We start from the raw sequence: 26,455 nt of genomic DNA on the forward strand, positions 1-26,455 counted from the left end.
TTTCTATGTGTTGCTGTTGCAACCTGTGACCTTATTAAACTCAATTGTTTCATTCTGGAAGTTCTTTGGTAAATTTGGGGATTTTTTTTGGGGGGGGGATTTTCTATACATAGACAATCACGTCATTTGTGCATAAAGCCAATTTAATTTCTGCCTTTCTAACTGGATATGTCTTTTCTTTGTCTTGCCTCACTGAACTGGCTAAACTTCTGTCACAGAGATGAACAGGAGTCAGGGTGGACACCTCTGCCTTGTCCCCAGACTTGGGGAAAACATTCCATCTTCTACCATTAAGTATGATGTGAGCTATAGGTTTTTTTGTAGTTTCCCTACATCAGGTTAAGAAAGCTCCCCTCTGTGACTGCTGCACTGATGGGTTTTAGTTATAACTGGCTGTTGACTTCCATCAAATGCTTCTGGGCATCACTTGATATGATCATGTCATATGGCTCACTGGTTGATCTCTGAATGATGAACCAGTCTTGCTTCCTGGGATAAACTCCACCTGGTCACTAATATTCTTCTCTTTCCATGCTGCTTGATTTTATTAATATTTTACTAATGATTTTTATGCCAAAGTTCATGAAGCATACTGACTGGTCTTCACTTTTCTTTTTCTGTATTGTCTTTGTCTGGCTTTGGTAGCAGAGTTGATTCTCCATTCATAAGGTGAGCTCAGAAGCACCCCGTCTTCTGTTTACTGGGAGAAACTGGGTAGATTTGCTGTTTTTCCTTCTTTGTGGCAGAAATCTCTAGTACAACCAGCTGGGCTTAAAGACTGCTTTTTGTAAGGTTGACTAAAATGTAGACTTATATTCCAAAACTTTTTTTTAAAAAGTATATTAGCAATAACATGGTAACCTGAGAAAACTTTCACCCCAGCATTATTACATTCCAGCCCACTGCTCTGCCCATCCAACAGCTCACTTTCGGTTTAACAGGCCTCCATCCTCATCACTCCTCTGAATGAACACCCACACACTTCACATCTCACCGCTACCTATAAATGGCCTGCTTGTCTGCATCCATCGGCGTCTGGGACCCCACTGGGGGAGGGCTCACTCCTTCCACATCTGGTTCAGAGCAGTTGGGGTCTTGCTCCGTTTTTAACTCTGTGACTACCTGCATCTGTGAGAGGAGGGAGAGTATTTTTGTTACCAAAAACAAAGGAACTTGCTGCTAAGTATTCTATTCTCAAAGCAGTGGAATGGCAAACTGCCAGGTGGTTATATAACTGGCAGCAGTAGGTAAGGAATATCACCAGCAAAGCTCCTTCGAATGTACTAATAATATGCTTTTAAATGGCTAAAAAAAAATAAAAGGTCAGATTTCCAAACCATTTAAAAATTGAGAGGACTGATGTGTGAAACACTTATTATTTTCAAAACCTCTGAAGGGAACCAGTGCACATGAGATCTGACCCGTCCACCTCTCCTTGCTGTAACATCCTCACAGTGGGTAATGCTGTGGGTGGAGAAGGATAAACAAACAGTCCACGCTCTCTTATCTTGTCACAAAAACAACTCAAGCCCAAGACACTCCATATGTGTGACAGGGCTGGAATTCTCCCTTACCAGGCCTTAAACTCAGGAATACACAAGGTATAAAACTTTAAGGAAAGTCACTGCATCTAGAAAGCAAAGACTAGCTGTGTTTAAAGAAACAGTTTTAAACATAAGAGGAAGTCTTAAAGCTATTATCATTGAAATTGCTTTGGCTGGCTGTGCTATTTGGAACTTAGATGAAGAATATTTAAATCCCTAAACATAAAAGAAATCAATTTACAAATAAAACAAAATCACTCCATTAACTTCTCTTATCCCTGAGCAGATCGGTGCCCTGGCTTCTTCAGGGCAGGGGTGTCTGGGATCTACCTGCCCCGCCCCCAGCTGCTACCCCTTGCCCCTCAAGGAGGTAGACTCTTGGTGGAGCCTGGGTGGGGGGGCTCATCCTCAGTCGATAGAAGAACCTGAGTCCTGCCAGGAGGGCAGCCTGGCGCTCGGGGCCACAGCCCTGCAGCCTGGCTTGGGCTTTGTTCTCGTCTCTCCGACAGAACAGAGCCAGCAGGTCACTCCATGATGCCTCTGGATGAAACGGCATACTTGGGAATAGTTTCTCTCTTAAAAAATAAACCAAAACCGAAAGCAACTGACTAAAAAAGCCCAATCAAACACAGTATTTCTGGAGAGAAGTCTGACAGGATTATTTTTTAAAAAGCTTAAGATTTATTTCAGGATTTTTAAAAATGATTGTGAAAAAAGAGCAATCTAACTGCTCGCCCTCAGAGGGCTAAGTAGACGTGGTCGGTCTATATTGTAGAAAATCAAATGCTAACTGGAAGAAACACTCACAACGGTTTTCCACATCCTGGGAGGTGCGGAGCTATTACAAGCACGGGCCCAGCCCTCCCTGGACTCACTGCCTCAGGGCGGGGGTCAGCTGCAGGGCAGCAGAGGTGAGAACACGTGAGGGTCCAGGGTCCCCAGGGCACAGAGCCCCAAGAAGCGGCCACAGGGACACCATTAGATGTGCCTCTGAGAAACAAGATCGCTTGGAAACAGCAGAGGACTTCTGGTGAAGACAGCAGCCTGAAACAGAATTCCCTATCTCTGAGAAGTAAAAACACTTAATTTAAAAAGTCAACAAAGTTGCTGCAACGGGAAACATCCCAAGAATGGCACAAAACTGTCCATCAAGAAAAGACCTAACTTGGAAAGGGAGGGGCACAGCCTCCAAATCTCACCACATGGGGAGTGACAGGTGGGTGAGGTGCCCCAGGCTTGGGTGCTCCCTAAACCCTCAAGCAGGGAGCCGGGTATCGTGACTGCCTCCTGCAGGGATAGGAAAAGTACAGACAGAACCCATATGTCATCAGACGAGTCCCCTCCACCGCCCACGTCCGGGGACAGAAACCAAGCAGGTGGTCCAGCTCCACTCGGACCAGCAAGCGGGCAACACAGGAGTCTGCGATCATCACCACAACCAGCTTTTCTGTAAAACCGACATTTACTAACATTAAAAAGGTAAATTCCCAAGAAACTCTGATTTAGGGGACTCACAATTACTGAATCTTGGTGTTATTTAGGAAACAACTTGAACAATTCTACAGCTAATCCTTCAGGGCACCAAGATGAATAAATGCATCGAGCGTTTAACATTGAACCTGCCCGCAGGGAGACGTGTGTGAACACACAGGCACTGCTGGTGTTCCAGCGCCAGGTCGGTGGGCTGCTCAGGGTGTGGGGCAGGGTGCAGCACTCACTTGTTGCCCATCTGGATAGCTGTCTATGCTCAGTGTCTGTGTCGCCATCATGGTGAATGAATTCCTTATAAAACATCAGATCGTCTTGAGTCAAACGCAAATGGTGTCTGGGAAAACAAAAGCAGAGAAGCAACAGCCACTAAGTCAGAGCGTTGCTGTCCCCTTACTCCATAGCGCCCATATACCTTTTAAAATACGTTATTTCCACACGGAAAGTAAAAACCGCCCTTCACTACGATCTGAGACGAACACTACGCAGCACTCCGCACCTGCCTGGTATCACACCTTAGCACCTGCCTGGCCGGCTGCGTCAGCTCGTTGGCAGTCATTTGGGTCTCTTCCTCACTCACCGAGCAACAGCTAGTCAAGTCTACACGTGCAGGACACTGTCCTGGGCCCTGGGGCTTTCCCAGGACCACAAACAGGAGGGACACCAGGCAGCACACGGAGACTTGGGCAGGGTAACATGACAGAGGGCGAGCGTACAGCTGGCGGGTCCCCGGGCCGTGTGACACAGCCTGCCAGGAGGCCAGTCTTAGGCAGGAAAGACACAGGAGGGCTTGGAGGGGTGGCGCCAGGCACCGGCTCACATCCACATGCAGTGCAGAGGTGGACACTGTCATCCACCTGTCAGTGCACACTCAGGTAAAGGAGATGAGGGAACCAGGTGGGGACAGAGGATGACGGGGGCAGGGGCAGCTGCCCATGCCACCCACAGGCAGTAGGACAGTGGTGCTGTGTGCAGAGGGACAGCAGGGCGGGGGGGGTGGTGTGTGGCAGTGCGCCGTGGGGCACAGAGCAGGTCACACCGGCTCACGGTCCAGGTGAACACGGTGGTCTTCCTGGGGGGCAGGAAGTCCTGGGAAGGTGAGCAGGAGGGCACAGGCTTCAGCTCAGGACAGGCCCTCTGATGGTGTGCAGGGCAGACTGAATGACTGTGGTGCCAAGGAGGGCGGGGGTGTATGCACAAGAGCCTCGGGAGCACAGGCTGTGCAGAGGGTCTAGCTGGGCGTGGGAAGGGTCAGGAGAGTTGACAGTTCTCACCTGAGCAACCGGCCGAGCAGAGCCGCATGTCCCGAGGTGGAGCTGACCGTGGGGAGCAGGTTCTATGACCTGGGGGGAGAGAGCAAGAGACAAGACATTGCAAGCTTGAGACGCTTCTCAACATCCACAGGGGAACCTGAACAAGCGAGGCTGGGCCACAGGGACAAGCCCAGTAGCCATCATGGCGTGGCCAGCACATGCAGAGGTCGGACGTGTCCTCTAGGAGGGCCCAGGTCCTACCCCAGGCCTGCACACAGGGCCTTACTTAGACACAGGGTCTTCACAGATGTCATCATGTTAGGGGTCTCGAGAGGGGTGTTCTGAAAAGGGGGGAGTGGAGAGGCTCTTAGGGGCAGCCAGGTGAACCCCTGTGAATTGGAGGCAGAGACTGGGGTGACTGCGACAAGCCAAGGACTCCTGGAGCCAGCCGGTCCTCAGGGGATGGAGCCGGGAGGGGCCTGAGCCACTCACTGACTGGTGTCCCCCTGACACAGCTTCTGGGCAGGTCTGCCGTGCTCCCTACAGCAGACCTGGACGAAACACAGCAGAGGCCCCAGAGAGTTCCAGGCAGACTACCAAGGCCACAGCCACGTCGGTCTCGGCGGGAAGCCAGTTCTCCAAGGTCTCTTTCAAGGACCCACCAGCGGGGTGGAACACACTGCAGCCAAGCCCACTGCTGCCTGATCCAGGTCGTGGGGGTCACGCTTCCACTCTTTCAACGTCGGGGGCTTTCAGAATGCCCGCAATGAATACCAGGGACAAGTCAAAATTTTATCAACAGAATATATAGATGTGTAGTCCTTCTCACTACCAAATCTGGTTAAACCTTCAATATGGGACCTAACTGGGTACAACTGTTCTAAAAGAGAATTTTGAAATTTGTGTCAAGAGTTTTGAAAATACCTGCACTGTCTACAATGGAAGAAACTGGAAGAAGTGGGGGGTGGGGGTGGGCGAAGCAACTCCATGTGACCAACATTTCATTGAGTAAAGATGGGGAAAGACACAGATGTATAGAACAGTCTTTTGGACTCTGTGGGAGAAGGCGAGGGTGGGATGATCTGAGAGAATAGCATTGAAACATGTATATTATCATATGTGAAACAGATCGCCAGTCCAGGTTTGATTCATGAGCCAGGGTGCTCAGGGTTAGTACACTGGGATGACCCAGAGGGATGGGATGCGGAGGGAAGTGGGAGGGGGCTTCAGGATGAACACATGTACACCCATGGCTGATTCATGTCAATGTATGACAAAAACCACCACAACATTGTAAAGCAATTAGCCTCCAATTAAAAAAAAAAAATAGGGGTAAAGAGTGCCAAGGTGACCAACACTGCCACAGGACACCCAGAAAGCCAGGAAGACCAGCCAGCAGGTGGCGCTGTCCGCGCGAAAGGGCAGTCCAGGTCCAGGCCAGCCCGCGGCACTGAGGCGGCAGCAGCAGAACGATCCTCCACCTGGGCAGTAACACTGACTGGCACCTGCGGGCGGGCAGCGGAATTCACAGGGTTCACGCCAGCAGAGCTGCTTGGGCATGGGAGGAAGGGTCTGCTCTGGTCAAGGCCTCTGCCAAGCTGCTCAGCTACAGGCCCTCCCAGATCACAGATAGGCCCTCCCCTATTGCACAGAAAAGTAAGTTACTATTATGTTCAAACTCAAACAACAGTGTCTTCACTTCTTTTTGGAAAATATCATACTCCATTTATAGTTACTTAAAAATATTGGCTATATTCCTTGTGCTGTGCAAGATATCCTTGAATCTTACATTATTTAAAAAAAATATTCATCTATTGCTTATTTGGCTGTGCCAGGCCTCAGTTGCAGGATTCGGGATCTTTAGTAGTGGCACACGAACTCTTAGTTGCAGCACGTGGGATCTTGTTCCCAGGCCAGGGATTAAACCTGGGCTCCCTGCATCAGGAGAGCAGAGTCTTAGCGAAGACAGGGAAGTCCCTATCTTGCCCATTTTACACTTAGCAGTTTGTGTCTCTTAATCCCCTACCTCTGTTTGCCTTTCCCCTCTCCCTGCTGGTAACTACTAGTTTGATCTCTGTATCTGTGAATCTGCTTCTCTTTTGTTATATTCACTAGTTTATTTCTTAGATTCCACATATAAGGGAACCATGCAGTATTTGCCTCTTATTTCACTAAGCATAATATCCCCCATGTCCACCCATATTGTCTCAAAAGGCAAGTTTTCAATCTTTATGGCTGAGTAATATTCCATTGTATACATGTACCACTTCTTTACCTACTCATCTGCTGAAGGATGCTTAGACTGCTTCCACATCTTCGCTACTGTAAATAGTGCTGCTATGAACATCTGAATCAGTGTTTTCGTTTTCTTCAGATACATGCCCAGGAGTGGGATCGCTGGATCACACGGTAGCTCTATTTCAGTTTTCTAAGGAACCTCCATACTGTTCTCCACTGTGGCTGCACCAATCTATATTCCTACCAATAGTGCCCACAGGTCCCCTTTCTTCCGAGTGTCCTCACTACTTACTGTCATGTGAGGCTCCAACTCATTTGAAAAGACCCTGATGCTGGCAGAGATTGAGGGCAGGAGGAAAAGGGGATGACAGAGGATGAGATGGTTGGATGGCATCACTGACTCAATGGACATGGGTTTGGGTGGACTCCGGGAGTTGGTGATGGACAGGGAGGCCTGGCGTGCTGCGGTTCATGGGGTCGCAAAGAATCAGACACGACTGAGCGACTGAACTGAACTGAACTGAGGCTCCAACATACAAGTTGGAGAACCACCAGCCCAACAGACATACAACACCCTGGTGTTCAAGGGCAATATGACATGGGCTTTGTTTATTTTATTCTACAAGTTCCATCCAGTTAAAAAAGGACACATTAATGAAAACTGTCACTTTGATACCCTTTCAAGAGTCCAGCCAGACTAATACAAATGAAGAAAATGCAACTTTCCAAACTTCATGTACAGAAATCTTAAAACTAATTTAAAAAATACAAAATTTAAAACAATACATCCTTTTTCAGCTGGCAATTATTAAATCTAAAAGAGTGGTGCGTTACTTTGCTAGCAAAGATGAAGTGAAACCTGCTGCTCTGAAGGAGTCCCAGGTCCCACTAACAGCAATTTGTCAGAAAGCAATTTGACCATATGTATTTGAAGGGCATGCTCAATCACTAACTCATGACCGACTCTTTGTGACCCAATGGACTGTAGCCCACTAGGCTCTTCTGTCCATGAAATTTCCCAGTAAGACTACTGGATGGGCTGCATGGGTTGCCATTTCCTTCTCCAGGGGATCTTCCAGAACCAGGGACTGAACCCATGTCTCCTGTACTGGCAGGCAGATTCTTTACCACTGAGCCACCAGGGAAGCCCCAACCACATGTATGCATACTAAATCACTTTAGTCATGTCCGACTGTTTGCAACACTATAGACTGTAGCCCGCTATGGTCACCTATCAAAAAAAGTTACAATCTTCTCAAAGTCAGCTAAGAAGACAGCATTAGTGTTGTGACCTTGAAGGCAGACAAAAATATGAAATGTGAGCCAAATCTGACAGGCATTTTAACATTTCTGAGCATTCTAGTCCAGGACAACTGACAAATCAGGGAAGAACCAGAGGTAGACAGCCTGGCCGAGTCCCAACAGGTGGACAAGACCTTCCTGCTCGGAGCAGATGGGAAGGTCTGAGCTGGCTCAGTCCACAGGGACTGGAAGAAGAGGTGCGGCATGTGGGTCAAAGGAGGCCCCGGCTTGGCAGCACCCCAGCTCCCCACATTCCAGCCCACATGATAACCCCCAGATGACAACCCCGACACGCCTGAGATGACCTCCCTATTGCCTCAGTGGTGTCTCTAAGCCCTCAGGGAGATTTAGATTTTGATATTATTGTGTTTAGCTTCACAGAATAATCTGTGTATTTGCCACTTAAGTTGTTGGCAGTATTTAAGAAAACTTGGCAACTTTATCTTAGACATCAGCTTTGGTTCCAATTTAAAAGGTGTACTGAGTTCCTGAGTTTACACATTTCTTTTTTAGGGAAAAGGTATGAGAAAATTACTAAGATTGCAAACATTTCTTCCCTTATGCAAGTTTGCTGACTGCCAGGGACGATTCTAGGTCCCAAGGGTACAGCAGTAAACAAAATCAAGTTCCCCATCCCATGGAAGCCACTTCCTGGCAGAAGGCTTGGGAAGTGTGGTAACTTGAGACTTGCCACATGTGTGATTTTGGGTGACTACATCTACTAGAGAAAGTTTGATTTAGTCAGATAGTTAAGATGCTTAAAATGAAAAAGGTCTCTACTAAAAACTAGGTTTTCAAGCTGCATAAGGAGATTAAAGTTGTATATGCGTGCATGGTACATGTGAAAATGGTACATGCAGTCTGACCATCTTGATTTGACCAAAGGCTGTCTTGTAGGTGAAAGATCAAAACTGACTAAACTGATAAGAGAATAATAAAAATTGTACATAAAAGCATAGAGAAAAAAACAGGCCTGTAGCCTCAATAAACACTGATTTTATTTTTTTATTTTTAAAAATAATTTTGTTTATTGGCTGTGACGTGTCTTCACTGCTGTGCAGGCTTTTCTCTAGTTGGAGCGAGTGGGGGCTACTCTCCAGCTGCGGTGTGCAGGCTTCGTGTTGCGGTGGCTCCTCCTGTTGCGGAGCACGGGCTCTGCAGTGCTTGGGCTTCAGCAGCTGCCATCCTAGAGCACAGGCCCAGCAGCTGCAGCACACGGCTTAGCTGTTCCAAGGTATGTGGGTATCTTCCCGGATCAGGCATTGAATCTGTGTCTCCTGCATTGGCAGGTGGATTCTTTACCACTGAGCCCCCAGGGAAGTCCATAAATGCTGATTTTAAAATACCGTCAAATAAACTCTTCTATGCTCTAAACTTCATTTCAAAGGGCATTAAAAACTCTTGGAAATGTATCCCATTGTTCATTGCAGCACTATTTACAATAGCTAGAACATGGAAGCAACCTAGATATCCATTGACAGAGGAATGGATAAAGAAGTTGTGGTACATATACACAATGGAATATTACTCAGCCATAAAAAGGAACACAAATGTCAGTTCTAATGAGGTGGATGAACCTAGAGCCTATTATACAGAGTGAAGTAAGTCAGAAAGAGAAAGATAAATACTGTATTCTAACACAGGCATACGGAATCTAGAAAAACGGTAGTGAAGAATTTATTTACAGGGCAGCAGTGGAGAAACAGACATAGAGAATAGACTTATGGACATGGGGAGAGGGGAGGAGAGGGCGAGATGTATGGAAAGCGTAACATGGAAACTTACATTACCATGTGCAAAATAGATAGCCAACGGGAATTTGCTGTATGGCTCAGGAAATTCAAACAGGGGCTCTGTATCAATCTAGAGGGGAGGGAGATGGGAGGGAGGTTAAAGAGGAAGGGATCATATGTATACCTATGGCTCATTCATGTTGAGGTTTGACAGGAAACAACAAAATTCTGTAAAAGCAATTATCCTTCAATTTAAAAATAAATAAATTAAAAAAACAACAACTCATGGCAAAAAAGCCAGATGGAAATAATGTGTTTTATCCACATTAATAAAAAATGGAAACAGAACCTACACACCAGCCACAGGGCAGTGGGAGAATCCACAGTGGTCCCGACCATCAATCATGGACACGAAGGTTAATCATGGCAATAGGCTCATGGTGCTGTCAGGAGGAAAGGCAGGGCACCGAGTCTGCTGGGCACATGGCTGGGCCTGATGTAGCCCACAAACACCTACTGAAAGTCTTCTCTGAGCCAAGCTCTGTTTTCAACCCTGGGGATGGGGCAGCAAACCAGACACGGTCCCTGCTGTCAAGAGACAACTTCACAACCATGTTGAAAAAGTGTCCAGGATTAATTTGGGAAGAAGAGACATCTGTGAGCACCGTGAGCATGTGGTTCTCTCCCACATCCTTTATTAACTGATGTTCTTCTCTGTGGAGGTCTTCTGTACTCCTGGTTAATTAATCCTGAAACATTTTACCGTTTTTCTTGCTACTATCAAAAGTATCTCGTTGTCACTATACTTTCTGGTGGACTGCTGGGTAAGAAATGCCCCCAGTCTGCAGGCTAACCTCATGCCTACCAACATTTCTAATGGTTTACGAAAAGTCTACTGGTTTTTCTCAGCACATGCAGATAAAATCCCAATAAACATTTCTGTTTTTTTCTTCTTTAGAGAAACTAAAAAAATGTCAAGCTATCCTGCAAGGCCATAGTAACAACAAAGAAGAGGTGATGGCCCAAGAGCAGGTAAACAGGCCGGCGGGGCAGCAGAAACGAGACATCAGACCTGCCAGGGCCGGAAGGAGAAGTACCAAAGATGCAAAGAGCTTTGGAATCTTGATGTGTTTACGAAAATCTCTCTGAACTCAATCACTGCCTGCAAAGTGCGAGTGAACCCGGGGTTCTGGTGCTGCTCCCCAAAGGCACTGTGGTGGTCAACCACGTGCTCCCACTCAGCCTCGGGCATGTGGACTCTAGGGGACCTGGGCTGGCAGAGCAGAAGCCCCTCAAGGTCAGAGCTCTGTGTCGCCCTCCTGTTTACGTAACCCACACAACACAGAGACTCACTGAGCACTGGCCCCAGGAGGGAGCGTCTCCATTGTACCGCCAGCACCACAATGGGGCCTGGTGAGGGTGGGAGGGAAGACAAGGCAGGCAGCCCCTTCCTAGGGTCTACTTATGTCCAGACCCACACAAGCACTTTAGAACACATCCCCAAACTCTGACATGCCTTCCTCCTAAGAAGAGGGTCTTTGTCCCCGCCTCTTAAAGCTGACCCTAGTGACTCACTGGGAACCAGGCATGAGACAGCATCCAAAGCGAGGCTGCGTGAGTCCAGGCCTGCAGCAGCTCTCACCATTCTCACTGGGTCACTCAATCCTAGAGTACTGAGCGTCCCCCCAACCCCTGCCAAGTAAGAAGTATGACTAACCAGAACCCCACCTCCCCCGCCATGAGGAAGCCCAGGCCACAGGGAATGTCCACACAGAGGTCCACAGCCCAGCTCATGCCCCTACTGACAGCCAGCACCAAGTTTCTGATTTGAGAAAATCCCTCCCCAAGACTCCAGCCCTCAGACACCAAGCCACTCCCGGGCCTCCTGGTCCTCCCAGCTGAGGACCCCAACCTGTAGGGCAGAGACAGGTCACTCCCACCACACCCTTTCCAAACTCCTGGCCACAGACCCAGGAGCAGAATGAACAGGTCATCCTGTGCCCGCACCAGTAGGGACCAGGACACTTGGCATTCTCTGCAGCCCTGCCTGGCCTCCTCCTGCTCATGAGGCTGAGTGCCTCTGAAAGAGTCTGGCTGCCAGGCCCGGCCTTTCCCTCTACATGCTATTTCTAAGAGCACAATAGACTTTGTTTTGTGAAAATCAGTAAACAGAAACCTCAATGAAACAGAGTCAGGAGGCCAGCAGTGGTAGTCTCATGTCCTGACAGTAGGGACAGCCAGACAAGAAAGGGACAGACTCTTCTCCCCACTTCCCCAGAGTTCAGCCAATGAGGCAGTGTCCCAACCCAGCAATGCGAAGCCACTAGAGGAACCCTGGATTCCTCCAGTGGACTCTCTCAACTCCAGCTCGCCCAACCTCCCCTTCTCCTTTTAAAATGAGTTCTCCTCTCCTGGCCAGCCAGGGACTTGCCCGGGCTCCATGTGGTTGCAGACCTGAAATTGCAATTCTTTGCTGATCCAGAATAAACCCAGTTTTGCTGGCAAGATAACTGGCAGTCTATCTGTGTTAGAGCAAGTGTTTCTAAGATAACTATAGAACTCCCAAGGAAATCAAGAGAGTATTTGACAATCTGACAATTTTGATGCCTACAAATATCAATTTCATCAATTCAATCTATGAATTACTGTGTCATTCAAAATGGGAAATGCTAAGAGAATGGATGAAGAAGGTACACAGCACGACCTTCAGTTATGTGATGCTCAATGCTGCACAAATGTAACTCTGCACACACTAGTGAGTCTGAAGAAAGTGTGACCTGGTTCCAAGTGGCATCTCTCAGCAGCAGTCAAGGTGTGCAGTCATACACTTCCAGAATAACCCACCACACATTCCTGAAGAGGAAAGAGACTTCCTGCTCATCAACACCTATAGGAAATACATACTGGAGCCATGTTAACAGCACATGAAGGACTCTTGACACTACCTGTGAGCATCTAAGTTAAAACACTGGGCCACAAAGACCCTGGGGCTTCCCAGATGGCTCCTAGGTGGTGAGGAATTTGCTTGCCAATGCCAGAGATATGGGTTCGATCCCTGAGTTGGGAGGACCCCCTGGAGGAGGAAATGGCAACCCACTCCAGTATTCTTGCTTGGGAAATCCCATGAACAGAGGAGCCTTGTGGGCTCTAGTCCAGGGGATCACAAAGAGTCAGACACGACTGAGGGACTAAACAACAACATGCCCCACCGCCATCACAATGTCTGGTACACAGGAGGTGCACAATAAGTTTGTGTAGTGAATGGTTGCTCCATTTAACACAGGAATTATCTGTTTCATGAAAGTTTGCTGTAATTCACCCCAGTGCATCTTTAAAAAAAACTTTTGTATTTAAATTTTATTTACGCACTGGCTGGCTCTTTGTTGCTATGCATGAACTTTGGTTGTGGTGAGCAGGGGCTACTTTCCAGTTATGGTGGGCAGGCTTCTTCTTGTGGAGCACAGGGTCTAGGGTGCAGACTTAGTAGCTATGGCGCATGGGCTCAGTGGTTTTGCCACATGTGGGACCTTCCCAGACCAGGGACGATCCTGAGTCCCCTGCATTGGCAAGCAGATTCTTAACCACTGGACCACCAAAGAGTCCAAAAAGATAAATCTTGACTTCCTTCTCCATCTCATCTAAAGTTACTGGTCTGTGCAAGTTTTCTACCTCCAAGGCCAATTCTGGTCATTTATGCCTTCTTCATAAACGACTCACATCAGATACTTGGTCTTTTTATCATCTGCTCTGGAGAAGGAAATGGCACCCCACTCCAGTACTCTTGCTTGGAAAATCCCTACCAGGAACCTGGTAGGCTACAGTCCATGGGGTCGCAAAAGAGTTGGACACAACTGAGCAACTTCACTTCAAATTTACCACCATCAAATTGTACATGCATGTTATTATTTGTAAAATTTTCATATCCATAGCCACATCCCTTTTAAAATACTGTGTTCTCATTTCCTCATAATCAGATTCGCAAAAAGCAAAAATAGATTTGCCTTAACTTTATTTTCCTGGTTTCTTGAGTTGAAAGCTGAATTTATTTCTTTTTCTTGTTCTCTAATAAATGGGTGAGTCTACACACTTTGTTCCTCCTGAGAGCTGGTTTCGCTTCATCCCGTGGATAGTGTTCGGCAGTCTTCTTTCATTCACAGAATGAACGCTGAGCTCTTCAACCAGCATTATAAAGAACGGGGCCCTAGCGTTTTCCGGTGGATATTTTAGCTGTCTTTTCACTCTTAGGTTCTGTCCAGGTTGCACTGTGGTCTGAGAATCTGGTCTATAGAATTGACTTTTCGAAACGGGATTTTTCTTTGTGGCCTAATATGTGGCTGGTTTTTGTTCAATGTTCTGTGTAATTGAGAATCTATACTTTAGGTTTGTTGGGCACAAATTTCTGCACATCCATCAGTTCTAGCGTTTGAATCCTTTCTATCAGCGGTTCTCTACTGGGGGTGATTCTGGCCCCCAAGAGACGTTTGGCAACTTCAATTAACATTCTGCTTATCACAGTGGGTAGCGGCTGGGGACGCTGCTCACCCTACCACAGTGCATGGGACAGCGCCCACAAAGGTGCCAGTGGCACTGAGTTAAGAAGCCCTCCACACCTTCTCTTCTCTCTGGTCTAACCTGCTTTGTGGCTTGCTCAATGGCACCCCACTCCAGTACTCTTGCCTGGAAAATCCCATGGATGGAGGAGCCTGGTAGGCTGCAGTCCATGGGGTCGCTAAGAGTCGGACATGACTGAGGGACTTCACTTTCACTTTTTCACTTTCATGCATTGGAGAAGGAAATGGCAACCCACTCCAGTGTTCTTGCCTGGAGAATCCCAGGGGCAGGAGAGCCTGGTGGGTTGACGTCTATGGGGTCACACAGAGTCGGACAGGACTGAAGCGACTTAGCAGCAGCAGAGGGCCCCTCTGTCAACTTCTCCCACTTGGATCAACCTTCCAATTTTTCTACATTTTGATACATTGTTGATACATTGCTACATTACTGATACATTAGCTTATGATAGAAAGAACTGCTCTTCTCATGCTTTTGCCCTGAGTTCAGTTGACACTGGTATTGCTAAACCTTTCTTTCTGTAGGGCTGACAACAGTTTTCTATCCCTTGTTTCCCACCTTCTTGTTTTAGCTTTAGATAAAACAAGGTCGCTTGTTTAGGTCGCTCACATACCGCATCAGCTAGATTTCATTTTTCTACTAAATCTGGAGTTTTTATCACTTGGGAGAGCTAACCCTTTTACATTATTTGGTGTCTCTGGGCTTGTTCATGCCATCTTACATTGTTTGCTTTTTAACACACCAAGCAAACCTCATTCTCCTCTTTTTTCTGAATTCCTTTTTATTGAGATGACGAAACTCTTCTTTGCTCCACTCTCCCCTCAGGTACCTGGGAGTCACATATTCTACCTTCAGTCTCCTACTGGTTACCTCACACCACCTCAACACTAACACCTACATCCCAATCTGCTTCTAGAACAAGCCTTGCTCCATCGACAAAACGTCAACCTGCATTATCATTTCACACTTGAATCTGTGCTCCTTAGCAGCAGGGACTCAGCGCTGGCAGTGAGCACACAGCAATCTGCGAAGGCAAATGTGTCTAGGACCATTTCAGGATATTTTTTTAAACCTTTAAAATGAATTTCAGGGCATTTAAAGGTTACACTTATAATCTGGGGTTTATCTGACTATAATGCTAGTAAAGTAATGCTCAAAATTCTCCAAGCCAGGCTTCAGCAATACGTGAAACGTGAACTTCCAAATGTTCAAGCTGGTTTTAGAAAAGGCAGAGGAACCACAGATCAACTTGCCAACATCTGCTGAATCATGGAAAAAGCAAGAGAGTTCCAGAAAAACATCTATTTCTGCTTTATTGACTATGCCAAAGCCTTTGACTGTGTGGATCACAATAAACTGTGGAAAATTCTGAAAGAGATAGGAATACCAGACCACCTGATCTGCCTCTTGAGAAACCTATATGCAGGTCAGGAAGTAACAGTTAGAACTGGACATGGAACAACAGACTGGTTCCAAATAGGAAAAGGAGTACGTCAAGGCTGTATATTGTTACCCTGCTTATTTAACTTATATGCAGAGTACATCATGAGAAACACTGGGCTGGAAGAAGCACAAGCTGGAATCAAGATTGCCAGGAGAAATATCAATAACCTCAGATACGCAGATGACACCACCCTTATGGCAGAAAGTGAAGAGGAACTAAAAAGCCTCTTGATCAAAGTGAAAGTGGAGAGTGAAAAAGTTGGCTTAAAGCTCAACATTCAGAAAACGAAGATCATGGCATCTGGTCCCATCACTTCATGGGAAATAGATGGGGAAACAGTGTCAGACTTTATTCTTTTGGGCTCCAAAATCACTGCAGATGGTGACTGCAGCCATGAAATTAAAAGACACTTACTCCTTGGAAGAAAAGTTATGACCAACCTAGATAGCATATTGAAAAGCAGAGACAGTACTTTGCCAATAAAGGTCTGTGTAGTCAAAGCTATGGTTTTTCCAGTGGTCATGTATGGATGTGAGAGTTGGACTGTGAAGAAAGCTGAGCGCCAAAGAATTGATGCTTTTGAACTGTGGTGTTGGAGAAGACTCTTGAGAGTCCCTTGGACTGCAAGGAGATCCAACCAGTCCATTCTGAAGGAGATCAGCCCTGGGATTTCTTTGGAAGGAATGATGCTAAAGCTGAAACTCCAGTACTCTGGCCACCTCATGCGAAGAGTTGACTCGTTGGAAAAGACTCTGACGCTGGGAGGGATTGGGGGCAGGAGGAGAAGGGGATGACAGAGGATGAGATGGCTGGATGGCATCACTGACTCGATGGACGTGAGTCTGGGTGAACTCCGGGAGTTGGTGATGGACAGGGAGGCCTGGCGTGCTGCGATTCATGGGGTCACAAAGAGTCAGACACAACTGAGCGACTGAACTGAACTGAATGCTTCATTCTCATGAATGACATGTATGTAACCTGTCTAATATCATTTATACCCATGCACACGTATATTTGATATTCAATTTGTTCAGCAACACAGAGCTAACAACATTGCCTCCTTCTAATGGGGGACCAAGTCAAACTTAGCAAAGCATCTTACAGTAAGTAGTTTTGAACAGTGGGTTATTCTGACTTGTCTAGACAAGAATTCAGATTATTTTAATGACATTCTAGCTAAAAGGAGAAAATATTTAAATGTTTTGTCTGCACTATAATCATCACCTTCAATATTATTTATTTTATGAGAAAATGACATTAGAAAAGCATTCCTTTAAGTTTTGATGGCAGAAATACTGGGAATATTCCATAATATGTATTTCACTCCATGTATCAAATTCAACAGTTGATTTCTCCACTTGGAATTCACGTAGAAAATCTTTAAAACAAAAAAAAAACAGGAAAAATAACATACATAAAGATGGAGAGATTTTTAAAGTTTAAAATAGTTACAGGTTATAGTCTTGGGATATACCGGAAAGTGAAAGTGTTAGTCGCTTAGCTGTGTCTGACTCTTTGCAACCCCATGGACTGTAGCCCGGCAGGCTCCTCTGTACACAGAATTCTCCAAGCAAGAATACTGGAGTGGGTAGCCATTCTCTTCTCCAGGGATGTCCCCAACCCAGGGATCCAACCTGGGTCCTTCTTTACCAGATTCTTTACCATCTGAGCCACCAAGAAAGTCCCAGGATATACTGGACTAACATTAAAATTGAAACTGAGTAATAGGGACTTCCCAGGTGGTCCAGTGGTTAAGAATCCGCCTTGCAATGCAGGGGATGCAGGTCCAATCACTGGTCAGGGAACTAATACCCACATGCCCTGGAGCAACTTAAGCCCTGTTCCTCAACTAGAGAGTCCGTGCAACAAAGATCCCCCATGCTACAACTAAGACCCAATGCAACCAAATAAATAAGCTTAAAAAAAAATGAGAAATAAACATCTAAATAAACAATAGGTAAAGTAAGTATGTCCTCAGGCAAGTTAACTAAACATTAAGTCCCCCGCCAGGGGACCTTCCTGGTGGTCCAGTGATTAAGACTTCGAACTTTCACTGCAGGGGCATGGGGTTTGATCTCTGGTCTGGGAACTAAGATCCCACGTGCCACGCAGCATGGCCAAAAAATAAAAAAATAAACATTATCAAGTCAAAAGGGTCCATAAGAAAGCAAATCTCAGAAAAGTACTCAAAAAGAGTTGAGAATTATTCCATCTCCTGTTTTCATTCCTTTCACATAAGAATCACCCAAAGAGATATGAAGATCAAGGGAAAAAAAAAAAAAAAAGATTCTAGAAAGAAAAAAAGAGGCCATGAATGAGGCTCCGGTCCTTTCCCTAGCCTGGGTTCCAGGCACTCAGGAGCTTAGCTGGCCTGCTCTCCAGCCAGGAGCTCCGGAGCTGGCAATGTAGAGGCCTCTGGCATCTAGGGTCTCAGAACAGGGGGTTCTGGGCAAGGCAGGGGCATGCATGAGAGAGAATTCGACACTCTACACTGACTCCATTGGAGAGCATGGATTTTTGGTGCTCAGATGACAGAAAAAAATCAAAGAGCAAGGAGGCATTGGGAACTACCCACTGGAACAGAAGTTTCTAGATTTAGGCTTCCAGCATTTATTCCCATGGATCCCTTTAGAATCTAAGAGTTAAGAGCTATTTACATAGGCTGTGTTGATACCCATCACACTACATACTGGTCATCACAACTGGACATGGAACAACAGACTGGTTCCAAATAGGAAAAGGAGTATGTCAAGGCTGTATATTATCACCCTGCTTATTTAACTTATATGCAAAGTACATCATGAAAAATACTGGACTGGAAGAAACACAAGCTGGAATCAAGATTGCTGGGAGAAATATCAATAACCTCAGATATGCAGATAACACCACCCTTATGGTAGAAAGTGAAGAGGAACTAAAAAGCCTCTTGATCAAAGTGAAAGGGGAGAGTGAAAAAGTTGGCTTAAAGCTCAACATTCAGAAAATGAAGATCATGGCATCCGGTCCCATCACTTCATGGGAAATAGATGGGGAAACAGTGGAAACAGTGTCAGACTTTATTTTGGGGGGCTCTAAAATCACTGCAGATGGTGACTGCAGCCATGAAATTAAAAGACACTTACTCCTTGGAAGGAAAGTTATGACCAACCTAGATAGCATATTGAAAAGCACAGACAGTACTTTACCAACAAAGTTCTGTATAATCAAGGCTATGGTTTTTCCAGTGGTCATGTATGGATGTGAGAGTTGGACTGTGAAGAAGGCTGAGCACCAAAGAATTGATGCTTTTGAACTGTGGTGTTGGAGAAGACTCTTGAGAGTCCCTTGGACTGCAAGGAGATCCACCCAGTCCATTCTGAAGGAGATCAGCCCTGGGATTTCTTTGGAAGGAATGATGCTAAAGCTGAAACTCCAGTACTTTGGCCACCTCATGCGAAGAGTTGACTCACTGGAAAAGACTCTGATGCTGGGAGGGATTGGGGGCAGGAGGAGAAGGGGACGACAGAGGATGAGATGGCTGGATGGCATCACTGACTCGATGGATGTGAGTCTGAGTGAACTCCGGGAGTTGGTGATGGACAGGGAGGCCTGGCGTGCTGCGATTCATGGGGTCGCAAAGAGTCGGACACAACTGAGCAACTGAACTGAACTGAGAGAAAATACCCTACCCTTCCCCTTTTATTAGTCATATTTCCCCAGCAGTTACACTGTTTGATCCAGCTAGATCCAGACCTACTGGTTTCAGGGGAGCTGCTGAGTCGGCCAGCACTCCTCCTGAAGAGGGCCCTCTGGTCACCGTGTGCGGCTTTGCGGCCACACACAGCATGTACCACGTCTTCTTTTCCTCTGCAGTATACCAAGGATGGTTCCAGGACTGCACAAAAAGGGCCACAAACCCCAGCTACAACGTGCTCTAACTCAGCCTCAGTGACGCAGTCTCTTGCATTTTTCATTTAATCCACACACATGCTGAGGTGTCCAGCAGCTCCCTCCCTTCCTGGTTGCCAGGCCCACCCAACAGAGGCTCAGGTCTCCCAGCAGGGAGGGTCCTCAAGCCACTCTCGGAAATTGCTCTATGAGCAGGATCAATTCCATCCACACAGAAATGCAGGAAATTATGGGGTAATTTCAGTTTTAGTGGCTGTGAGAACTGGTAATGAAGCCAGAAGACGATGGAAAGACAGTACAAACTACACCTTTAGACTGGGGGTGGGGGGATGCGGAATTGATGATCCTCCTCTAAACCAAACTGGTGCATTAATAAAGCTGAGACAGCTGTTAAGGACCCCAAGAAAACTGTCAAAATTCTATATTCAAAACAAGAGACCTTTTCCAATGCCCTTGGAGGATAGCAGCTGTAGTCACTACAGCGCCATCAGTCTTCATTCCTGTATGGGAAGGGCTGTGACTGTGGCCAGAGAACCAGCCACCTGCCCCCCTCCCACCCCGCCGGGCGCCCCCTCCTCCCTCGCCTTCCATCTGCCTTCATGTCCCTCTCCGTGAGATGGTCAGTCAAGAACTCATTCTGAGGAGAAATGTTTGTCAAGAGATCACTTTATTTTTCAAGCAAGGTTTTGAGAGGCACCACTTGAAGTTTAACATAATATTCGAATAAAATCACAGGTGTTAAATCCTGTCAAAACAAAATCTAGCCCCCAAAAGCCAACCACATATGTTCAATAGAGACACAGCAAAATTCCAACAACAGAGGTGTTTAATGGTTTCAGAATCCGTTTCAGTAAATTCTGAGCTGGAAGGCCTATCACAGGTGGTAGAATTTAAACTCAAATCACAGCTTTGTTTTTAAAACCATGACTACCACTCTCATCATTAAAAACTGACATTTAAAACTTTCATGATATACTTGCTATTAATGGTCAATGAGTATGTTTTAGGTTCAATAGGAACCCCAACCCTTCAAGGCAAGGGTTATATCATGGTACCATCTTTCTCCCAAGGGCACCATCTGAGCTCAGCGACAGAACACTGTGGACCTGGGCCTGGCAGCCTCGTCCCTGCCCTGATCCGGCTGGCGTTCAGCCTGGCAGGCCAGAGGATGATCAAATAAACACAGGAAACAACAAGACCCACGTGCTTGAAAGGCTCCATCTACACCAGCAGGGACAGCCACACACACGAAACCAGAATCACAGAACTGTATTAAGACCATAGATAAATGCTGAAAATGTGAAACACGTCAATTATGTAAAACATGAAACTACACATAACACTGACTAAAAATACAACTTAAAATAGCTGCACTGATGAATATGTAAAAACTTACACCTATCCCATTAAACTTGGGTTCCACACAAGGTGGTTTGGAAAATGCTGTTCCAGGGCATTACTTCTCAACCAGGGGGAATTTTTGTCCCCCAGCAAATGCTTGGCACTATCTGAAGACATTTTTGGTTGTTACACTTGTTGGTGGGGGTCCCGCTGGCATCTGCTAAAATCCTACAATGCACAAGACAAGAAGTACCCAGCCCCAAAAGTCAACAGGGGCCCAGCTTTGAACCCCTGCCCCAGAGGATCACAGGGGTGTTTCATTTATACAGCAATAAACTGTTATCTTGTTTTTAAAAAGATACTTCGTATAAACACATAACTGAATTTATAATAACACAAAATTAAATTCCTGATTTTTTAAAGCAAAAAAAAATTAAAAACCTTGATAAAATGTCTCAGCTATAGTATAGCATATACTGAGGGCTTGCCAAGCTCTCATAAAGGTACTTTCTGCAAATCCAACGAGACTGTTGAGGAAACTGCAATCACAGTTCCTACCACCTACAGTCCCTTCCAAGTGACCCATCCCACTGCAGTGGCTGTGAGCTGGCAAAAGCCCACCCCTCCTTGGGGAGAGCTTGGGGACCAGGTGGGCACCTGGGGGACATGGTGGAGGCCGAGACAATCGTCACCCTGTCTCTGGGGTGGGCAGGGTGTGTGAGGAGAACAGAAGAGGATAAAGCAGGCAGAGTTGAGGAGCAGAGTGTGCAGGAGCAGCAGACGGTCGAGATCAACAAGGGAAGAGCAAGCCGGGAAGGTCAAGGCCGGGGTGGCAGCCAGATCCCGCCAGGCCCCAAGCTGCAACTCCATCCACCCCCAGGCCCAGCACTACCTGGGTCACTGGACTCCACTAGGTTCCTTTCTCCCTTATTCCTGCGTGACCTGCCGGTGAAGTCAGCCTGCGGCCTGCCACCCCAGGGCCTGAGTAAGGCAGCCGGGCGTTAAAGATGCAAACACCAGAGGCATTTCCCACCACATGCCCTGCGACCTCTCCCCAACAAGGCTGGAGGCTGCGCCAAATGACAGACACCTGTGGGGTGGCAGGGTCACCCTGAGTAGAATAATCCCCAGACAGGAGTGCATGACCCCACACTGGGCAGACCACCCTGAGGGGAAGGGAGGGCTGGGGGGCTGCTGGCTGGACCTGTCCTGATGAGTGCATCCTAACACTGAAGAGAAGGCTCAAGACAATGGGAACTGAAAACGTTCACCAATGCACAGGCCCTCAGTCCCAAAACCTGACTGATCAGCGCTTTTCAAGATTCTAGAAGAGCTGGAGGACTTTCCCCCAAGGAAGCTGAGATGGAATGAAGCAGCCACTCTGTCCCTTCCGCAGGTCCCCAGAAGTGACCTCAGAGCCACAGAGCTTCCACATCCAGAGTCTGAAACCACCTCGTCACACAAAGAGTTGGCTGGGCCAGCATCCGGCACAGTCTGCAAACCTCCCAGAAACAGTGAGGAGACCAGTGAGGCTGACACACCAAGACGAGGACAGTTGCCAGCCAAGGGCACCCAGCAGCAGGGTACTCTGACCATTCGCTGGCCAGGTGTGCAATAGAGCCAGAGGGGCCTTATTTGACAGTCTCTACAGCCAGGTCTTTCCAACCAAATGCCCCTGCCTCCCAGTCCCTGAATGTTGACTCCAACAATTTCTCAACTGAACCCTTTCAACACTATACTCCACCTTCCTAAACAACTTGTACAAGACAGAACTGTAACCCATCCCACATGTGAGTCATCACTACTGGTGTCAGACAGTTACTCCAATGACTCACCCTGCTGTGACCCCAGACAGTTCAGCTCTGGTTCCCTGAGTTGTGCTGTTTCTACTTCCTCATCGCCCTTGCCCTCAGCGCCCTTGCCCTCAGCACAAGCACTATGAGGAAGAAAAAGGGGGGTACATACATATTCCTAGTAAAGGATGCACTGGGAGCAAATTGACTGCTAGTGCAGAGGCTCTTAGTCTCTGTGAACCTGAATGAGAAAAAAATCACATCTTTATAACGTCTGGCTGAAATTTAGCACTCATTCAATTCCACAGGTAGTCACAAAATCCTGGAATTTGCACAGCACCTGTGACTTCTTCACCAACAGAAACCACAGATATTTTCACAAAACATTAGCACTGTACAAAAATCCCAAACTGACGCTTATACTCATCAATACTCAAAAAGAATTAGATTTGGTGTTCCATCTGTTACTACGTGAGCTAATAAAAAGCAGGTCAGGAAATTCATCACAAGTTTAGTTCAATATTTTTGATAACTGTATTTCAGTATAATAGGTTCTCTTCCTGCTCCTATTTTATTTTTTTAAAAACGTTTGTGCCAGGAGGAGGAGGAGACCAGAGATCTGGGGAGGGCAGGAAAGGCCCCCTGGGGCGCATGATGAGCGACTGAACTGAACTGAGAGGTTTCAAAGTGTTCTTCTGAACAGTTTCAATTAGTTGCAACAAAAGTGGAAGAGTTACGCTAGAATGTTACTATTTGCCCAGTACCTTTCATTGATCCTAAGTGGTACTTTCCTAAAGTTACCACACTGAAACACACATGTAAATATCTGTGCCCTAGAGGACAGCGTTAACACCCAGTATCGCTAGTGTCCGCACTTAGATTGTTAGCACGGGATGTTCACCTTTCCAGTCTTAACCTCATACGATATTTCACCAACTCTAATCCCCACTTGTAAATCTCTGAAGTAGGAAGGGTCCTTCGGAAAGCCCTATGTCCTACAACTCTATTCCACAACCGTGCTGAACGAAACGCACGACTCTGTCCACGCTGGGAAAGTGAAGGAAAAAACCGATGAAAGGCAAATTGGAGTCAGTGGGCCACCTTCCAAATCCACGTACACCTAGATTTGAGAGCATCACCAGCAACTGTACTGGCAGAATTTTCACATTTCACTTCGATTTTTCCACACAGTATTCAGAAAACACTGCATAAAACATTATGCAAGTACATAAGCCCTTTCTTAATATGTCAGGAGAAATCATCCAAGTATATCCAACGAAAGCTGAGGGTTTCATTTAGCATAAAGCGGGAAGTATCCCTACCAGTAGCTTCTACTGAAAACTAAGTCTTAGGATCAAAATTGTTAATCACAACCTCCTTACAAACGGCAAATCTACCCTGGATGGTGCAGGTCTGCGATCAAAGTTACCGACTGCACATTCGCGTCAGTACAGGTACTCCCCTCCCCCTCCCCAGCATCCGCCTTCCGCCCTCACCCCGGGACTCCGACCCGGGCAGCACGCACTAAGACGGATTCAGGAGTCATGCATCACAAAGGAAAGCCTAACGGGCCCAGCCTCTGAACCACTAAGGACGCCGCGTCCCAGCAGCCTCTGCGCTGAAATAAAGCAGACTCCTCTTTCCCTGCCTCTCCTGAGGTGACTCACGACCTCTCCCTCAAGGAATGTGGGAGCCAGCGGGCGGCCGGGCCGGGCCCCACACCGCCGTCCTCTAGTTCTAGTCGGCTGTTTACCACCCGCGACGCCTGTGTCACTCGTTCCAGACACCGCGCACCCCGGGCTCCCTAACAACCCGGGACCCGCCGGCCACCGCCCGGCCTCTGGGACCCCGGAAGCCCGAGGAGCGCGACGCCCCCGCCTCACGGCCGCCGAGCACCCCCGCCGCCGCCACGCGAACGTCCGCCCCGCGCGCCCCCGCGCGGCCCCGCCCCCGCGCCCCGGACGCCGGCCCCGCCCCCGCCCCGCCCCCGCGCGCCCCCTCAGCCCGGCCCCCGCCCCCGCCGCGCGCCCCCGCGCCCCCCGCCCCGCCCGCGCAGGGGCGCGCGCCGCGCTCCGAGAGGGACGGTTAGGAGCGCGCGCTTCGCCGCGGGCCCCGCGCGGCAGCGGCGGCGGAGCCTTCCAGAAATTTCCGCGTCCCTAAGCCCACACCGAAAAACAAGCAGGGCGCGCCCCCGCGCCGGCCCGGCCCTCAGCGCCCCTCCCCGCGGCCGCTGCTCCCCTCCCCCACCCGCGCCCCCTCCCCGCCCCCTGCCCCGGGCGGCAGGTCCGGCGCGGCCCTCCCGGGCGGCGGCGGCCCGCGGAGACCCGGCTGGCGGCGGCGGGGCGGCGGCCGCGGCGCCGGCGGGCCGGCGTGATTGATAGGGACGGGGCGGCGGAGCGGCGGCGGCGGCGGAGCGGTTGAGTGACAGCTTACCTGGGTGCCAATCTTCATCACACTGACAAGCGGCTGCAGCAATCGGGACCCGCAGTGCCGCGCCCGCGTCCAACCGTCACGCCGACGCTGGGCCACGCGACACAGTCTCGCTCAATGGGAGGAGGGCGACGCCGACGCGCGCCGCATCAATATTCACAGTGAGGGCGGGGCCTGAGGGTCCCGGGCCCCGCCCCGTCCTTGCGCTGCGGCGGCTGGAGGCGGGGCCTGGGCGCCGGGGGCGGAGAGTGAGCCGGGGGCGGGCGGCGGCCGGCCCCGCCCCCGCCTAGCAGTCGGGACCCGCCCCCAGACGCTGCGCCGCGGCGCGAAGAGCGTCCCGCCCCGCAGGCCGCGAGCCCCGCCTCACTAGTATGCAGCTGAGGGCGTGGCCTACTACCGTCACGCCCCCTCCGCTCTTTCCTCAGAGACCGGGGGAAGTGTGTGGAGCGGGCTTGGGTGGGCGAAACCACCCGCGACGGTCAGGCGGGGAGGGCGGGCTGTACCATCCGCGGGAGGAGTCCTGAATGCGCGCCCGGGAGATGCAGGGCAGGCCAGCCCCGGGCTGTCCTCGGAGGCCGGGCCGTGCGGGCGTCTGGCGCCCAGGCCCCTACTCTGCGCGGCGCCCCCTTGGTGTGCAGGTCCGAGGCAGTCCCCTGATTTCTTCCCGGAGGTTGCACACGTGCGCCCCGAGAGCGGCGGCAGTGGCCAGCCACCAGCCTGACCCCCGGCGCTCTCAGCCGCGGTCTGGGCTCCAGCCACCGCTGCAGGCTCGCCTCTGGTACCGCGCTCTGCCGTCAGGCACCTGTCCCCCGGTGGCCCACGCAGGCCCCATCTGCCAGTGAAGTGGCACCCCTTAGGAAGACGCGGAAAGTATGGTGTATCTCAAGGTGGACTTTCAGACACGGTGCTGCAGCAGGCCCGCGGGTCCCAGCAAGGCCTTTCCTACCGCAGAGGCATGGGGCCCGAACGGCTGTCCATTTCTACAGAAACGTTCCTCGGTGGGATCTCTGTCTGGAGAAGGACTCGCGCACTGCCCCGGGACCCAGGACTGGAACTCGTGGAGGATGCCTGGTGATTCAGGAGGGAGTCAGTCAGGAGCCACCAGGAAGGACCTCCCTGCTAAGTCTTCAGGACTCCACCACTCTTCGTGGTCCTGCAGAAATGCTCCGTTTTCCAGAGAGAAGGCTGTGATAGCAGCACCTGGGCTAGGGTGCAGTGAGCCACTGACCAGTGGAGAGTTGGAGGGAAGGGACCCCCACAATTCAGTGGTGCAGACCAGCTACCTGTGTTTGCAGGGCCCAGTGCAAAGTCGGAATGAACGGTCCCTTGTTCAAGAGTCGCTAAGAATTTTAAGGCAGGGACAGGAGGTTATACCCGGCTGGGGCCCCAACTGATGGCACTGCTCACAGGCACCATGAAGCAGCCCTGGCCT

At 48.9% G+C, this 26,455-nt stretch overlaps 1 protein-coding gene across 6 annotated transcripts in view; it reads right to left on the minus strand.

Annotated features, from left to right (window-relative positions):
- PKNOX1 (PBX/knotted 1 homeobox 1) overlaps positions 1-25,129 on the minus strand; it is a 44,391-nt gene extending 19,262 nt beyond the window's left edge. For 2 of the 6 annotated variants that reach the window (XM_086336623.1, XM_086336229.1), the window contains exons 1-4: positions 25,027-25,129; positions 4,307-4,375; positions 3,263-3,369; positions 1,001-1,128 (exon numbers count right to left, since the gene is read on the minus strand). In XM_086336623.1, the coding sequence (XP_086192749.1) occupies positions 1,001-1,128; positions 3,263-3,313 (179 nt within the window). In that variant the 5' untranslated portion in view covers positions 3,314-3,369; positions 4,307-4,375; positions 25,027-25,129. Of the gene's footprint in view, positions 1-1,000; positions 1,129-3,262; positions 3,370-4,306; positions 4,376-9,610; positions 9,689-9,915; positions 13,673-25,026 lie in introns of those variants that run through there. The other 4 variants (XM_086336448.1, XM_086336290.1, XM_086336358.1 and 1 more) reach the window with 4 other exon arrangements.
- Positions 25,130-26,455: the final 1,326 nt, after the last annotated feature.

The sequence above is a fragment of the Bos grunniens genome, chromosome 1 (genome assembly GCF_055505025.1).
Source record: "Bos grunniens cultivar Pamir isolate PY7600 chromosome 1, Bosgru_T2T1.0, whole genome shotgun sequence".
NCBI classification, from domain to species: Eukaryota; Metazoa; Chordata; class Mammalia; order Artiodactyla; family Bovidae; genus Bos; species Bos grunniens.